Below are 19,141 nucleotides of genomic sequence, written 5' to 3'. Positions count from 1 at the left end.
TTGCCCCAAATCGTGATTAGACGGTTGATAAGGAGCATGCCACGACGAATTGCTGAATGTCTAAGGATTGGTGGTTCAATTACTCATTATTAAGACAAAAATCAAAAAGGTCCATTTTCACTTTTGACAGTGTATCTCTTTGCGATTGAAATGGAGCCGTCAGATAAGCCGCCCATATGAACTGTTTATGTTCATGTGTAGGCAATTGGCCTGCTATTAACAAACACTGATGACCTCTAATAAAAACAGCAGTGCATTTCCGCAGTTTTGTATTGTTTCTGAATATCCCCTACTTTTTTTGAAGAGTATATCTCTTAAATGACCCAGAGGTTTGACGTCATAACGTCATAATCGTCAAATCAATAGTGTTAAAATATACATATACATTAAAAAACGAACTGTAGATAGACCCTACATGTAATTGTAAATGGATGAAATAATCTAAATTTAATCATTTTAATGTTATTTTCATAAATATGAATTTTATACCAAAAATTAATTTAGACATTTCATGCAAAATTTATGTATATAATGGCTAGTTCTATTTTTTTTTTGTTCAGCGGTTGTGAACTAAAAATCATTCATCATGAATCTCTTTTAATGTAACCTTATTTAAGTAGGGCTACTTGCTTCTATCACTTATCAGTAGGCCTACTAGCCTATCACATTCTAACGTAAAACTATAAAATTCTACACGACCGATAAAATCTGAATCACTGTCATTCAAAAAGGATTGTAATCCGTCGTTAGGAGAACGTCGTCCTATAGGTCTAGATATATCACTTTTAAATTATAATTTTTCAAAAAGAAATAGAAAGATTTTTCACTGTCAAAATGTCAAACAGGAAGTAAACAAACGAGAAAAAGTGGTCTGTTCATAATGGAAGTAACTGTCATTATGATAGAAACGTTGCATTCGGCTAACTGGTTTTGTCAACAAAAGTCGCGTGGGTACTTAACGGTAACGTTATAGGTGTCGACAAAAGTCGCCGTGGGTCAGTTAAGAGATATTTATAATGGCTATATGAAAATTATGTTCATTCATTTGACTTTTAGGCCTAAGACAATTCTTACCATGGATATAAATACATATATAATCCACAACGCATAAAATGTTTATTACATTCCAAAGCAGGCGATAAAATAGAGCTTCTAAAGCATTTTAAGAGCACACTGTGGTGAGGAAATCATTACTAAAATATCAAGACCAATCAGGGCCCTGTTTCACGAAAACTTAAATCTCCTTAAAATCATCTTAAACTAAAATCTCATCCTAACTTAAGATAGACGAGTTTCACAAAACGTTTATAAGCATTTTAGATAAAATCCACTAAAATAATATTGTAAGTTAAAATTTTGTCTTAACTTAAAACAGTAGCGTTTCACAAAACTATTTTAGGAACAATTTTAAGTTAACTAATATCAATTAAAACTTAGAACAGCTGTCACCCTCTCCTAACTTAAATCACGACATTAACAAACACTGATTTGGACTACGTTGTTAGATCTAATGCGACATATAGATAGATTTGGAATAATCTTAACATCCCACCATTCTCAAAAACAATTCTCATTTAATTTCTTTTCATAGTATGGGAAATACAGCTACGGCCCACCCGTTTATTTTATTGTAAGGCAATTTAGGTTATTAGATGACGCCCAAAATTAGAACACCAAGAACAAAAAACACTCAAACAAAACCCAACTAAACAAAACTCTTTGTTACTGTTTTATATATTACCATAATATTCAAGTATAAATAATACTATTTTCAAATAATTAGTAGGCAAAAATAAAAAAACAAAAACAAAAAAAAACCTAACAGAAAATCTGGGCCCCATTTCACAAAAACTTAAAGGATACTATTGGTGCCAGTTAATATCACAATGCGATAGAACTGGTTAAACACATTCCAAATATATTTTAACACAGAGATCATTGCTATGATAGATATGTTATGAAGATTTCAAGAAAGGGAAGTAACGAATGCAAAAAGGATACACAAGTTATCCTTCTATATAACTGACTGAAGTGGCAAGTGATAACAGATACACGGGCAAATTTCTGCTCACTAATAATTCCTTCGAAGACCAAAAGTTATGTGAGACTGTGAGAGGATATCTGATAATTCAAAAAAATAATTGACTGTCACTACATAAAGAGAAAATGAGAAAAATAGAAAAAGTCTGTTCACTACCATGTTTTTATTAAGTATAGAATGAATAAAAACCGTAACTCTGACAGTAATTATCGGAAATCAATAGGATTCTTCGTCTCATGACCTCAAACACTGCGTATAAATTTAAAGTCAATCAGATATTAACTTTAGCCCCTAGAGCTTCCACAAGATTTTTCAAAGTGATCAAGGGCCATAACTCTGGCAGTAATTATTGGAAATTGTTGAAAATCAATAGGCTTCTTTGTCTCATGACCTTAAACACTGTGTATAAATCTAAAGTCAATCAGATATTAACTTTAGCCTCTAGAGCGACGACAATATACGACCACATTTCAATGTGGGCGTTTAACAAGGGCATGAATGTACAGACTATTTATGATGATTTGTAAAAAGATGAATCAATAATCTTGAATGTGTTTATTGAAAAAATGTTATAGGCCTATTTGAAATTAAATTATAATATCATAAATTTAATATCATTTCTTAATGAAGGCTTATGTTAATAACACAACGTAAAGGTATCTTATCTTGGGGGGAAAAACCCCATTTTAATTTAGTAGATGGGCATTATCCAATAAGGAGTGTGGCACTTTGGCATTTTAAAAGTATCAGTGAAATAGTCTCTGGGGCTGACATTTCAAATCTAAGCATCTGGTGTATTAGTTTAAAAGTCGTTAAATACTTTGAAAATTCGACAATAATTTACAGTCTAGATTAGTTGTTTGAGTCACAAATATCATATGTTTATGACAATTTTCAATAGGTTTTGTTATCCAAAATACCATAAAACTATGAAATTCAAGGAATTAAGTTTATCGATACGCATTATTTCTATTGAAGCCTGCAAGTAAATCAAATGCCAAGGTCATGAAAGCACAATGCAAGTTCAACCCACAAATAGGCTACTTTTCGAAATGAATAATAAGCAATAAACTCATTTATTTCATCTCTCTACGACTGTCTTACCGCATATGAAACTCTCCCCATTGGTATTGTAACCATTAATTCAACCTGTCAACAGATTTCAGTTCCGTAGCATATTTGCTTACACCCTAAGTGGCAGCACTGGGAATGTGTAGGACAGCTGCAAGCAATTTTAACTAAAATCTATTAAAATTGCATTTTAAGTTACAATTGATCTTCTTGAAACACACAAAATTTAAAATTTCATTTAGATTTTAGTTAAAATCTATTTTAGTGATTTTAGCTTAAATTTTTGTGAAGCAGGGCCCCTGACACCAAAATAAGAGTTATCTCCCCTTCAAATCTGACAGATGACGTCTGCTAGCCTGTCATTTGCCTATTCAACTGTGTCATGAAAGGTTGCTTTTTGTTTTTAATGAAAAAAAAAAAAAAGAAAAGAAAAAAAAAGGAGAAATGGAATGAAAAAGAAAAGCTTGAAAAATGTTCTAAGCAAACAGGAAGCATAGAAAGCCATGTCAAGGTATGTGCTGCTTGCTTTGTCTAACTTAAATATCTGTTTTATAAACACTTGTCAATGTCTTAGTCAAAATATCATTATCAATTGAAACCTATGTCTTCCATGTTTAGTAGGCCCTTAATGTTATAAGATAAACAACTCTTTGAGCAACAACAGATACATTTTAGATCCCTAGAAAAAAAATCCACATAATTTAAAAAAACCAAGACACACCCTTAATATTTGTAATTGGCCAAGAATTAAAAAAGATAAACACATTAAACTTTACTTTTAATGTAAACAACCAATGTCACTTCAATATTTTTGATACACTCTGTTCTCAAGAAATGAAATCACTATATAGGCCTACTCAAAATTTAGAACTAAAGTGAGTTTATATATAGGCTCAATTATCTTTTAACTTGTAAGAATTGAAATCACTATAAAGGCCTACTCAAAATTTAAAACAAAAGGAAGTTTATAGGCTCAATAATCTTTTAACTTGTAAGAATTGAAATCACTATATAGGCCTACTCAAAATTTAGAACAAAAGCAAGTTTATATATAGGCTCAATAATCTTTTAACTTGAAATCACTATATAATATATGCCTACCAACCGGTACTCAAAATCTTTAGCTCAATAATCTTTAAAAATTGAAATCACTAGGCCTATAGGCCTAATCAAATTTTTATCGGTTCAATAACCTTTTAACTTGTAAAATGGAAATCACCGTGTAACAGGCCTACTCAGAATTTATATATATAGTCTTAATAATCTATATTATTATTAACTTGTAACACGTTACGCCCACATTTTGCAAGAGATGGATAGAGAACAAGCTAAAGAAAACAAAAAAAACCATGATTTTTCGTACAATCAGGGGCCATAATTCAGTAAGTAATGGTCTGAAAGGTGCAAATATCGAAAGAAACGGAGATCTTTGGGATATAAACATATATTTTAAGTTTCATCCACAACCTTCATATCACACTATTTGCGACGTACAAGGAGCAGCTATTTTGTTGAGCAGTTTTGTTTTGATTTTCCCAAAATTTAAACTCAACCTTCCTTATGGTGCAACGGTGATATATTTGATGGGCTTTTAAAATCGGATAAAAATTGAGAACTCTAAGCTAAAATTGTGCTTTTTGGAACAATCAGGGGCCATAATCCACAAAGCTATGTCTGATGTGCACGAATGTCAAAAGGAACCAAGATCTTTGGGATATAAAAATAGATTTTTAATTTTATCAAAATCAGATAAAATTTTAACATCTAGAAGGTCCACAAACTCGATATGACATACTTTTACACTATCTGCGTTCAAGGAGCTGCCATTTTGTTGGGCAATTTCGGTTCGATATCAAAAGGAACCAAGATCTTTGGGAGATAAACCTATATTTAAAGTTTCGTTAAAATCGGATGAAAATTGTGACCTGTAGAGTTTCTGCATACAGGGGCGACGACAATATAAATCCACATAAAAATGTGGGCGTATAAAAACTGAAATCACAATAGGCCTACTCAAATTTATATCGATTCAATAATCTTTTATCGAATAAAAATTGAAATCACTATAGGCCTACTCAAATTTATTTAGGCTCAATAATCTTTTAACTTTTAAAAATTGAAATCTCTATAGGCCTATTCAAAATTTAGGAAAAAAAGAAAAGTAAGTAATAGGCTATGTACTATTTTAGAGTTTGAATGTAGACTCCATCTTATATAATTAATATGTAGATTAATTTAAGGACTTGATGGTATGTGAGATCCGGAGTTAAAGATTCCACGTATATGTTCAGTGAGTCGCATCTTAGGGATTCTGATCACCCAGTCATTTGGCGGGTGTATGATATACGAGGTGATCTATGGATGCTAGTTACACCCGATCCTATGCATGTACGGCTTTCTAGATAGAAAGGGAGGCCATAAGTGGTCAGCACGAGTCTTCCTTGTATCTCTCCATCACAGTGATAGATCGAGATATGTAGGGTTTCATGTACCATCAAATGGGAGTTTCCTAAAATTTGATTGCTTTCAATTTTAAATATAGGTATCTGATTAAAACACACAATTCTTGGTCATGGGCTAGTGAATATTATTGTAAATTTAAGGTGACCAATAGAAAGATAACAAATCCCAAAATTACAAAACTATATTATTGTAGTTTTATTTCACACCATACACAAAGCGCATTCACAACTTGCACATTAGTAATTAAATGTAGCTCTATTGAATGTGTGTACATAATTTGAAGTCGGCTTCATCAAACATACAACTGATTCAATACGACCCTAGTTGTGTTTGTGTTAAACTATTACTACATTTATATTAAAAAGTGTTTTTGTTTTTTAATGTTTGTTTTATATGGGTTAATGTTTTATAGTTGTTGTAATTATTCATCTTGATTTATTAACCCATTGTTGTACCCAAGAGGCAATTACCAGAAGCCTATCTAATCCCTACAGATAATTATTCCAACATGCTTCCCTACCTATAGCTAGATAATTAGTGGATTTGTATTAATCCTAATTCACTCTTTATAAATGCAAATAACTAAAAAAAAACTAGTTTTAATACAAAGAAATACTTTATTACAAAAATGTACAGACTGTTGTTTACTTTTCAATGATATAAAATTATTTATATAAAGTAGCAATCATATTACTATAAATCATATTGACTTTTCTCTGTCATAATGGTAAAATAACATTAAGATTGCAAAGATACAGAAAAAAAATATTGCGATATCTCACGATATTGGTAAAATAGATTATCGTCTGGAGTAAATTATCGTGATAATTAGAATTCTTTGACATTTTTAATGCAATGCAGAGATAGTGCCATTATTCCCAATGGATTACTTCCCAAAACACCAGTCCAGTCTTTCCGCTAATCGAGAGAGAGAGAGAAATGGGGTTTAACGTCCACTCAACACAAACTAGGTCATTTCGGGACTAGCACATGGTTCAATTTTATTTCAATAATTCGCTTGCGCATAGGGGTCTTTAGCAGTAGGAGGAAACCGGAGGAGCCGGAGAAAACCCACGAGGTTGAACAGGCGACCCTACTCCTTGTCACGTACAACCGGGGAATCGAAACCCTGCCAGTTGACTCAATGACAGACCGTATGATACAGCGCACGTGCTAACCATTCGACTATCCAACCCCCCTTGCTGCTAATCAAAGCAAAGGTGTTAAGTTTTAATTGTATTTGATTGTTGTTGCATTGTATATATTTGCCTACTATTCACATACCCGTATCATTTGCTTGATAAAGACGAGAGTATCCTCGTCAATACGTCGCTTAGTATTAAACTCAGTAATTGTGTATCCATAAAATCGTAGCTTGTGTTAGAATTATCGTGCTTCTAAAATTCAATATCGTGATAATTACTGATATAAAATTGATATAACTTGAGGTGTATAAATGGATTAATGTACGAGTGTATCCATTTGGTATTTAGCAATGTATGTGAGATGCACTGATGAAGTGAGACATATATACATGTATAAATGCTGGGGTAAGATTAGTCCTGTAGGTATTGTCACATCAGATCATTCTATTCTGATCATCTGGAATGCCTGGAATACCGAATACTCAATATTCATTAACTCAATATCTGGTTAACAGACTTGTCGGGTGTTCTTTTTAAACTAAAATATCCCCATATGAGTGACAAAAGAAATGTTCTTTTTTGTGTCAGCAGCAGTGTATTTTCGCAGTCTGCCGAACTGTCATCAAAAAGATTTCGATTGACATTGACAGATTTAAGCTCGGAAGTCATTTTATTCAAAGAATAAAAGATTTATCCAGACGATTTTTCAATGTAAAATGTCAATGTAATTTTCAATAGACTGGGTAATCAACGATAAACCACCTGTTCATTACTATGGAGAACTGTATCATTAAGAGTAGGGGTATCCTTACTGTTATAATATCAATCATATTTATAAATATTGTGGATGCTTTCTTTGTGGGCTATGTGACCAGAATATATCAAAGCCTAGCCAACATGTGTATGATAACGATTAATATTATTCAGTGAAATGTACTTAATACATGAGACTAATGTCTGTCAGTTGGTCCTTTGCATTAAAATCGGCTGTCTCAAAGTCTTTTGTGGAATTTGGAAAATGGAATAGATCTAATATCGGCACTTGTTACAATTTGATTTCTTCTTCATTTTTGGAGTATTTGGAACGGATTTAACGTGAATTGTGATCAAAAATGAAAATATCACGATCCATTAATTTACGGTCCGATATGCACGAATAATGAAAGGAACCCAAGAATTTTTAGATATAAACTTATATTTTAAGTTTCATCAAAATCGGATAAGGCCATTTTTTCAGTTTGATTTTCACAAAATTCGTATTCAACTGTCATTATAGTGTAACGGTGATATATTTGAACATTTTTTAAATTGGAAGGTCCACAAGCTAAAAACTTGATCTTTCCTGCCTTCAGGGGCCATAATTAAGAAAGTAACGGTCCGAGATGCGCCAATATCAAAAGGAACAGAGATCTTTGGGTTATAAATATATAGTTTAAGTGTCATCAAAATCAGATCACAATTATGACCCCTAGCGTGTTCACAAGCTAAAAACATGATTTTTTGTACAATCCAAGGGCTATAATCTATAAAGTTATGGTCCGATATATGCAAATATCGAAAGATATATCGAAAGGAACAGAGATCTTTTTGATATAAACCTATTTTTCAATTTTGTCAAAATTGGAAAGACCAATGGACGGACAGACACAGCCATAATATACGTCAACATGAAAATGTGGGCGTATAAAAATAATAATAATTCTTACACCCTTTTTATAATGGAAACATGATTTATTAAATCTTAAATTATCCAGATCTTTGTAATAATAATAAAAAAAATGTGTAGTAAATTGTTTAGCCATATCAACTCTAATTTCTAAATGAAATGGTTCTTAGCATCATAAATTTGCCAATAGTGTAACATTATTCTGTAAGAAGAGTGCCTGCTGTGAACACAATACAGGTAATAATATGTATCCTTGATGACATGAAACATCAAAACAAAAATCCAAATAAATATACATAATTCCTACCTTCTTTCTTCTTCATGAGACAGAACTTCCCCACAACCAAGTTTTTCATCAATTACTAATCTACGTTTTTGTAATTTATCACGACTATGTTTCAACTTTTGCATTTCTTCTTTTACAACAGATCTTCTATCTTCTGGTACTTCGCCATATTCTTTCTTCTTCTCATCTATTCGTTTTTCTATAGAATCTAGTTTACTAGACATTGTTACCAGGTCCTGGGCAAACATAATAAAATAGATATCAAATATATCCAGTTCCAGTGATAAATTTGTTAACAAGCATGATTATAAATAAACATTTGTCAAAACTTGGAAAAATTTGAATTGTAAGCTCTATGACATATAATAGCCATGAGGTTGTGATTGTCAAAATACCAAATTATATTCAACGATTCAGGTCAATATGCAAGAACCACAAATATTATTAATAGTATAAACTTCCCACTAAAGAATTTAAAGAGGGATTACCATTTCTAACAAGGAAATAAATGTAATATATTTGTTATACCATATTCAAAATAACTGTATAGACGCACCTTAATTACCAAAAATCCAAGCCCTTCTTTACTTCAGTGCATTTGATAGAGAGAGAGAGAGAGGGGATTTAACGTCCACTTGTCACAAACTGGTCATTTTGGGACTAACATATGGTTCAATTTTATTTAAATAATTCGCTAGCGCGTAGGGGTCTTTGGAAGTGGGAGGAAACCGAAGAACCCGGAGGAAATCCACAAGGTTGGACATGCGACTCTACTCCTTTTCACGTACAACCAGGAAATCGAAACCATGCCAGTTGACTCAATGACAGACCTTATGATACAGCACGCACATGCTAACCATTTGGCCATCCAACCCCCCAGTGCATTTTGTACAAGTGCCACTATATACTCAAATCACAATTTGAACCGAATGTTGAATTAAGATCACTAACGTCTTTTTAAGCTTTAGAAAAATAAGATTCTTTCAATCAAGACTTACCTTGCTTAGCATCTGACTTGAACGAAGTTTCTTGATTTCTAATTCACTCTTCTCTGACAATATGGCCTCCTTTTTAACAATGATATCTTCCCTCTTTCTCAACTCCTGATAAAGGAGAAATAAACCAAAGTTTAATAAGCTGACAACTCCCAACAAATTAAAATATACCTTATCTACATATCAATATTGTAAACAGATATTTATAGTTTTCTAGAACTTGAAGATTCTCTATATATTCTGAATAAAAAATGTGAGATATTGAAATTACCTCTTGTAATCCTTCCATTTGTTGTCTTTGTTGTATTATTTTGTCCATTTCACCATCTAGCCATCGTTTCTGTTCTTCTAGTTTCTCTAACTGTTCCCTGACATTGAAAATATCAAAAATATGTATTATTTCAGGTATTTGCTTGTCCTATGGAAATGATTTACAAAAATTGCATATAAGGAGATTTGAATTTGAAGATAAAGGAGAGTTGAAATTGAATTTGAAAATAAGGTCATTTGAATGTAAATTATATATTGTGGGGTGCCCCACTGCACACAGTCAAAATATTAGAGTCTCCAAAGCTCCTTCATTAGCAAGAATTACTAGTAGTATTTTCCTTTTGCTTTTACAAGGCTCTCAAAACAAGGAGTTACGAAATTAGATTTATTGATCTAGCTTTCTGTAATGTTTCCTAGACAATAGTCTTGTTTTAGTATCGCCCGTCAATCAGCAACGGTTGTAGACTGGTTAAGCAGGTCTAATTTCAAACCAAAGGCATGTAATCTATTTCACACTCAAAAATGCCCAGATGTAATGGCTGCTTGTGGTTTACATTTCCAGTATATTTTTCTATTGAAGTTTAAATGGCTGTTTATTTAATGACTATAAATGTGAGAAAGTAAGTTGAGACTTGTTATATAACGGTATATAGATGGTCAAAATATTTGGAGATACCTATTTATGGAAGGGCACCCTAATACTGGACAGTTTATTAATAGGCTTTTAACAAGTTATTAGTCTCAATCATTCAGTCTTGTGATATTACACATCATTATGAAACATCATTAATCAAGCAGACTTATCCCCTCTATCAAGTGATTTTAAAGCTTACACTTTGCTTTTTATAAAATTTATCTTTCTTAAGTCATGACATATTAAAGTAGTTCAACTACTATTGTTAGCTGCATCTAGAACTGCACCTTACGCTAAGCTGATTAAACTTATCCAAAAGTGAGGTTTAATCTACAGCAAAGATGAAGTACAATTTTATACAACTTACATCTGTATAGGAGGTAAAGAACCAGATCTTAGTCGTCTTTGAGCAGCAGCTATTTCTTCATTCTTCCTTTTTAATATTTTCTGTTGTTGTTCATTCTTTATTTCTAATTCTTTTACTTTCTGTAATTCTTTTTGCATATCTCTCTGCAGAAAAATAAATAAACAAATTAAATTTTAAAATTCCAATTTTTCAGCAATAAGACATTTCATGTTTTATTTTATTTTCTCAGAAAAAACTATATCATTTTGATTAACAAGATGTTTAGCACAAGCAGAAATAAACCCATTACTTACTTCTATTCTTGACTTCTGTTCTGTTTCATCTTTAAGTTTTTTATGAAGATGGTCTTGCTGTTGTTTCATTCTATCAACAGCTAATTGTAAATCTTGAATTCTAAGAAAAGATACATCAGTCAATTGAAAGTAGAATGTATTTTGAAAGATAATACAATGTGTATAAAGTTAACAATGTCTGACGAATATTGATAGGGGTGCTTAATGAGGAATACCTAATATTTTTTACTATCAGGTATCCGGCCCAATAATTCAACTACCCATCTCTATCTTTAGGAATTTGATTCTTAATGTCAGATCAGAAGATTTTTTTTTAAATTTTAGGTCTTTAAACCAATAAATGAGAATAGTTTTTAATAATTTAACCATCCACTGAGGTAGAAAATAACAATTAAATCCTTTAGAGGCACTTAGTAACTGGATAGACCAATAGACTATAACACTTACTTACAGAAGAACAATTATTTACAAAATGTGTTGACTACAGATACTGTATAAACAATTTACTTATTAAAATCAATACAAAAGACAGACAGATTAATTTTTTTACTTACTTTTTCTCATTTTGCTCTGCAAAATCTACAACCTTTTTTGTATCCCTTTGTTTCTGTTGTAAAGCTGTCATTTTACTTTTAGCAGCATCAATTTTCTTCTTATATTCACTATAAATAAATACACAAGAGAACCTATATTCCTTATCAAATAATAACATACAATTTATCTTTGCTGTGAAATGAATTCTAAAATATTTGTTTACTTTATCATTTCCCTTGTAAAAATGATAATGGAAAAATTTACTAAACATAATTTTTTTCACAATATCTGCTTTTGAGATTCTAAACATGAATTACAGTATAACACAAATGAAATCAACCATTCCTACAAAAAAGCTCACGTTTGTAGTTTCTGTTTTTCAGCCGTTTCTTGGTGTTCTTTATGTTCTAAATCTTGTAAAGCCCTCTGTGTACCTTGTAATTCCTTCTCTACTATTTGTTTCATCTACAAAAAAAAACCCATATTACATAAATAGAGATGGTTGACATTCACAAGGTATCATGTTCTTAATAGTCTTTCTAGAACATTAGGGTATAGTTAACAGTTTTTTACTTTGGTAAAGTATCGCATTGTAATATAATCTTATCAAGCTTCATTACAAATTAAGAAAAGTGACTATGTAAACAATTTAAACAATTCATGTTAAGCTTCAATATAATTTAAAAATAAAATTCATAAAACTTCCATTTATGAAAAGTTGCTTTATTAAATTGTAAACTATCCTTTGAACTAATTCATACCTTTTCTAGACTTTTAATTTTTTCTTCATACTGTTTATTCATAAGTTCTGCATCTTTACCAGTTTTAACTAGTTCACATATAAGTTGTTCTTTCATTCTAAAAAAGAATATTTAAAAAAACAAGCTAATGTTATAATCTTTAAGTGGCATTTAGTAATTGAGAAACACATTAAAAGAACACAATTTTAATAGGAAACAATCACTGGTTCATTATATATCGGTAAGCACAACCTTTCGACAAGTACCCGCTCATTGTTGTCAAGTCTTTTAAGTTACTGTTACACAAACTAATAACACAGAGGATCTAGAAATCATAATATAATTGAAACTATAAAATCTCTTATCCATATCATGAGAAACATTAAAGACCATTTACGCTATAAAATTTCTTTTTAAAGTAAAATTATGAACTTAGCCAACCTAATATTAATTGAGAGATCTCTCATCTTCTGATTTGATTCAAGAACTTTAAGTTGAGCTTGTTTTATCTTTTTCTTTTGTATTTCTGCACTTGTTCGTGTTTCTATATTGGTGTACGTTAAACGACTTTCTTGTTGTCGTCCATCTTGCATATCCATACTGTGATCTAAAATTCTAGTACTTGATCTCACATCTACAATTTTAAGACACATCAAATTTATTTCTTAAAATTAAAATTGGGCTTATTATAAATTTTTAACCTTTTGGAGTATAATATTCTTAAAATTCACTTGATTTAATAGCTCTCTGATGCTTTTCTATTCATATTAGAGTAGTGTGTTACAATTTACCTTCATTTTATACATGACTGGGTGATTGAGTGACACAATGAACTGTATACTGTATGATCAAACTGATCATTTTTATTTATTTATATCAATCTGTATCAAGTATTAATACGATGCTGGATAAAATTTCGAAAACTGTGTGAGAGAGAGAGAGAGAGAGAGAGAGAGTTTAAGGTTCACTCCTAGGTCATTTCGGGACTAACATATGGTCAATTTTATTTCAATAATTTGCTTGCGTGAAGGGGTCTTTAGAAGTGGGAGGAAACCGGAAGAACCGGAGAAAACCCACAAGGTTGGACAGGCAACCCTACTCCTTGTCACATACAACCAGGGAATGGAAACCAAGCCAGTTGACTCAATGACAGACCTTTCAGTATCTACAAAGTTATGTTAAATTGAAATTTCACCGACCAATGCTGCTCGAGCATAAGACTTTGCCATCATATATCGTTAGCAGAAAAACCTGATGGGCCTAGTTTAAATCCGATTGAATCCAAGTCGGGAGATTATCTAGCGTTGGTATTTTGAGTCTGTTGTCCTAATTAAATGTAAAATAATCAATCTGAGTACATATTTAGTGTGTCTTAAGCCATAGGAAATGTGATATTTCAGCAAAAATGCAAACAGCCCATCTGGACTTTAATGACGTAATAAACAAAGCATGATTTACCAGATGGATTATTACCGTCTACAGTAGCATTTCTACAACCACCTTTCTTCACTCTAAATGTTCCTTTTCTAACAAACTGACCTTCCACATCCCTGTTATAAAATATCAAGATTCATTAAGACATTTCATAAAACATTCATCAATTCAATCCCCTTATTTTAATTCTTTCAAGATAAACGAAAATTTTAATACTTAGCACAATCCTTAAAACATATCATTACATGCAAGACCTATTTTTCGGCACTGACTGGGCAAATGCCACACAGTGTGCTATGAGGGAAATCTTGCCTCGACAGCTTCACTATGCCTACGCTTATATCAAATTTCAATTGTCAAGGGTTCTTTTACGTGCACAGCAATATGTACACCAGATTTGTTTTCCGCACCTAAACGGCTCCTGGTATTCCTTGAAAAATAGAAAAGATGTAATAACACTCACCCTTCAGAATCACTATATGAACTATCATCACTAAATGTCTGATGTAAAACATCGTCATGATCCTCTAATCTACTCACTAATAACTGACTACGCGCGCGAAAACTCTGCATAACTCGCTCTAAAGAAAAAAGAGCCGGACTTGTCTTTATGTTCCGAGATAACGGTCGATTACCATTCTGTAAATAAAACCAGTACTATATTATCTAATCGTCATTCATATCCCAAGTTAATATAAGAAATCAGGAAACATGTATCCCGCTGATGTACCTATTTTTCGTTATTTTTTGTGTTAATCATATAATTACTAAACGATCACAAATTACCAAGAATTATTTTTGTTGAAGTCTGGTTATACTAAAGGGAGAATCACCCTATTTCTTACTGTGACTTCTTTTCAACCCAATTTTGGCCTCTGGCCCATTCATTTCAAAATGGATTAAGAACCCTGGTTGAAAGCCACTGAAAATGACATGGTATGTTATATGTATGGTTTGCGCTGAATTTAGATGGAAAGATATCTTGTCAAAGTTATCTTTTTGTGTAGAACTGGGCTACTGGTATATTTAGTAATTAGCCCAGGTGGCTACTGCTCCTTGGAAGTAAAGTTTTGTCTCCGGTCTTTAGTAGCGCTAGGAAACCGAAGTACACAACAAATCTTGTCATGTACAAAAGCCGGCTTTAGACCATTCAACCACCCAACCCCCCACTTCTGTTAAGACATTCTGATTTGATATTATGCATGTTGAAAATAAATAATTGAGATAAAAATATTATCATTGTAAACATACATTACTAGGTTGTCTGTGTAGATGAACTGGAACAGATTTAGGACGTCGACTAGACGTTGGTTGTCTGTCTGTAATTGTACAATCACTGTCTATAATACTGCTCTGTCGTACCAAAGCACTCTGTAATATCAAGTTATATATTTCAATTGATTATGCTATTTGATATGTACTACAACTTCTTTTGACACTCTATGTTCTGTATCTACAAAGAAACACCAACCTTTAATGCTTTCTGAAGTTCTTCTATTTTAATCTGTTGTTGTAAGAGTTGCTGTTCCTGTTTCTGAACAACTTCTTCTGATAATAACAATGCATTTGCTGTATCTTCAGCTGCATCTTCCTGTGAATTCAAAAAAACTTCAGGGCTAGAAATTTATGCGAATCTCTGAATCTAATTCGAACAAGGATTCCCGCACGAGCTTACGCTGAGAATCTACAAGGATTCGAGTAAAGTTTTTGTAAAAGGGAAAAAAAAAACCTCAGAGAATTGTCAAGTCCGACTATTGAATTTCAGTCAGTGCAACTCCATTTACATTTGTATTTATGAATTGAATTTCAGTTACGATAAAAATGTATTTGTTTCCTAATTATTTATTGTAATCCCTGTTAAATAATATTTAAAAGAAACTACTTTAGCAGGCCTGCCTTGAAACAAAATAATTTTGGGTTCCATTTTATCCTTTCGAGCGATTTGATTCCACTAGTTGCACATCAATATAATGAGGTTAAATTGGGTCATTCCAATTCTATTCTGTCACTGTCAAGGTTGGCCACTTGTTTTGGTTTTTTTTTCACTTTCTTTTGTGCGGATATATTCCTTTATTATATTCCTTTGTGCAGTTATCAATTGAAATTCCGGGCATTTACATGGCTTTTGGAAGCAAAATTAAAGCTGTATCTAATTAAAGAAACTGTTATGAAATGGAGTAAGGAACTAAATGAAAACTACAAGTTTATGTTTGATTCTGAAAATAAACATGATTGTTTTATTTTTATCATTGTTGTTGTAGTTTGGTGTTTTAGATTAACACAATAAACACTATTTTGTTTTTTAGACAGTATTACTAATAACGGTAAGCTTTGTAGGATTCACGCTGATTGCATATATATGAGAATCCTCTTAAATTCTCGCAAAAAATGACGAATTTCTAGCCCTGAACTTTTTGATAGATGTTCTATTTAATAAACTTTTGACTTCTTTTTAAATGTGCTATTCTACTCTCTGAAATAGTTACATTTTCCAGACAGTGCATACAGTATCAAATGTTGCTTTTGTATCTGATATTTAGAAGTTCGGACATAAAACCTTCACTTTTAAATTAATATCAGAGTTAATGTAACCATCCTGGAGAACCTGATTGTTATGTTCAACAACTTGCTTGTCAAGGAGGTGATCATTTCATCTTAACTAAACTTGAAATTAAAATAAAGCAGCGATCTTGAGAACATCAGACGGAATGTTGAGAAATATTCATTTGAAAGAATTTTAGAAATCTAATTAAAACTGTTGTTTTACACTACATAAAAGATCTAATTAGTCCTTTATTTATTTTCTGTTTTCCTTGAAGTCTGATTTAAGAGCCATTATAAAGCCATTTCTACTGCTAAATGACAATTTTAATCAAATTGTACAAAGCAATAACTAACCAATTGAACTATTCTATTTGATAAACTATTCATTTCTTTGGCCTTTTCTGAAAATATTTCTTCATCACTGACAAGATCTGCTCTACACTAAAATATAAACATTAATATATCATAAGTTAATAAGCACAAAAAACATATAGAAAGTGTAATATACTATTCAAAAAAAGTAGGGGATATTTGATTTTGGGGGCATAATACTAAAATATGCAAATGACTACGAAAAAAGTCACTATAGAACCTAACAGAAGAAACATTTCCAGTTACATGTGACGCCCAAACGCACCAATAGCTACCGCATGGAATGCAGGTGATGCTTGGGATCATCATGGGGGTCCAACCCAAGATTTGCACGACTCTGACTTTGAAAGTTACAGTCATTGTGGCATTGAATTCCAGGGTGGAAACATCAGTTTAATTGTTTTAGTGACCAGAAAACAAATTTTGATATGCGTCGGCTTACCCAAAATGAAAGGTTACGTGCCCTTGGCATGCTACAGATCGGCACAACACAGGCGGTTGTGGCGCGGACGATGAATGTTTCTCAGTCTGTCATAAGCAGGCTATGGTCCAGATACCGTGATACACAATCTGTACAGGACAGACCACGCTCAGGTCGACCAAGGGCGACAACTCAAGCCCAGGATCGATTTATCCGTACCTTGGCCTTGAGAAATCGTGTCATCACAGCAAATCAGATCAGCGCTCGTCTTCAAACAGACACTGGTGTGAGAGTGAGTGGCCAGACGATTCGGAATCGACTGCATAGGGGTCACCTTCGCGCCCGACGTCCTCGCGTGATCCCTTGTTTGAGAGATCATCACATTCAGGCAAGACGTCGTTGGTGTAGGGATCGTCAACACTGGGATAATCAACGCTGCAGCAATGTGATGTTTTCAGATGAGTCAAGGTTCACTGTTGATTTTTTGGACAGACGTAGGAGGGTGTGGCGTCGTCGAAACGAGCGCTTCCAAGACGTTAACGTCATCAGACATGATCGATTTGGGGGTGGTTCTGTTATGGTGTGGGGAGGCATCACTGTTGCTGGAAGAACGGCTTTACATGTTGTTGCAGGGCGTGTTACAGGCCAGTACTACCGGGACAACATCTTGGCAGTCCATGTTGTGCCGTTCGCACGACGTCATGGCCGCCGTTTCATCTTCCAGGATGACAACGCAAGATGTCACAGGGCCAGGATCGTTACAGGTTACCTCCAACAACAGAACATCACCACATTACCTTGGCCAGCACTGAGTCCCGACCTCTCCCCCATCGAGCATGTCTGGGACATGCTTGGACAGAGGTTACGTCAACGTCAACAACGTCCTGCCAATGTCCAAGAACTTGCTGCTGCGTTGCAACAGGAATGGGACAATCTGGACCAAAATGACCTTAGACGTCTCATTAGGAGTATGCCACGTCGGATCAATGCTTGTTTGGCAAACAGAGGAGGATTTACCCGTTACTGACTTGGTTGTGATGCTGTGGTAACTTTGCTGTTTGACCCCGGGTATCATTTTACCCTTATAATGGTCAGTCTGTGCCTTACTTAGTCTAACGATCATTTGGAATAAATCGATGAATGTGAACTTCATTTCATTTTGTCATTTGTTTCTTCGTCAGTTTCATTAGGTGACTTTAATAACACTTAAAAATCAAATATCCCCTACTTTTTTTGAATAGTATATTATTATCATTTAAAATCTGCAGCAACTTAATTTACATACACAACCAACAGTTCACATCAGAACCAGTAATGGCATTAATGCTTGTCTTCAATTGTATTAGATTTCATTCTTCTTAGTCCTTTTTTAGCATACAATCTCTTCACTGGTTAATAGTTGGGCGGTTAAGCAAAAAATCGTGCACTTTGGGTTAAAAGCATGAAACTTGGCACATAGATGGCATCAACCCTACTGATTATTTTGGGATGTGGATCCACCTCAGCAGCCCCCCCTGGTGGTCGTTACGGGTATCTTTTCCAAAATGGCCGCCTATTCATTGATATTCATATAACAAGGGGTGTCACAATAAGACATTTTTTTACAAATCATTTCAGGCCAGCAATTTCCAGATGCAAAATTGCTAGCTGAACACGATTTTTGAAAAAAGATTTATCTATGACGTCATTTTCGTTTGGGGTTTGCCTGATTTCAAAAATGGCCGCCAAAATTTGAAGAAAAATGAATTTCCAGATAGGATGGGTGATTATCACGCAATGTATGCCTTGTAATATATCAAATATAAGGTTTTTGTTGTAATTGAACTGAAAAATAATCTCTAAAACTAGTTTCCCCAAAGATGGCG

The 19,141-nt window shown here is 33.1% G+C and overlaps 1 protein-coding gene across 2 annotated transcripts in view; it reads right to left on the bottom strand.

Annotated features, from left to right (window-relative positions):
• The window catches only part of LOC126824787 (kinesin-like protein KIF27), a 62,020-nt gene that overhangs the window by 9,926 nt on the left and 32,953 nt on the right, over positions 1-19,141 (bottom strand). For both annotated transcript variants that reach the window (XR_007681626.2, XM_050554170.2), the window contains exons 16-29: positions 16,838-16,924; positions 15,411-15,530; positions 15,191-15,310; positions 14,403-14,578; positions 13,964-14,055; positions 12,947-13,139; positions 12,527-12,623; positions 12,127-12,230; positions 11,786-11,893; positions 11,232-11,331; positions 10,939-11,081; positions 9,939-10,035; positions 9,671-9,775; positions 8,694-8,908 (exon numbers count right to left, since the gene is read on the bottom strand). Coding sequence is in view for 1 of the 2 variants with exons in the window: in XM_050554170.2 (XP_050410127.1) it covers positions 8,694-8,908; positions 9,671-9,775; positions 9,939-10,035; positions 10,939-11,081; positions 11,232-11,331; positions 11,786-11,893; positions 12,127-12,230; positions 12,527-12,623; positions 12,947-13,139; positions 13,964-14,055; positions 14,403-14,578; positions 15,191-15,310; positions 15,411-15,530; positions 16,838-16,924 (1,757 nt within the window). In the remaining variant the exon portion in view is untranslated. The remainder of the gene's footprint in view (positions 1-8,693; positions 8,909-9,670; positions 9,776-9,938; positions 10,036-10,938; positions 11,082-11,231; positions 11,332-11,785; positions 11,894-12,126; positions 12,231-12,526; positions 12,624-12,946; positions 13,140-13,963; positions 14,056-14,402; positions 14,579-15,190; positions 15,311-15,410; positions 15,531-16,837; positions 16,925-19,141) is intronic.

This window comes from Patella vulgata, chromosome 6 (assembly GCF_932274485.2).
Source record: "Patella vulgata chromosome 6, xgPatVulg1.2, whole genome shotgun sequence".
NCBI classification, from domain to species: domain Eukaryota; kingdom Metazoa; phylum Mollusca; class Gastropoda; family Patellidae; genus Patella; species Patella vulgata.
The sequence above is the reverse complement of the archived record's forward strand: the minus strand, read 5'-3'. Positions and strand labels throughout refer to the sequence as shown.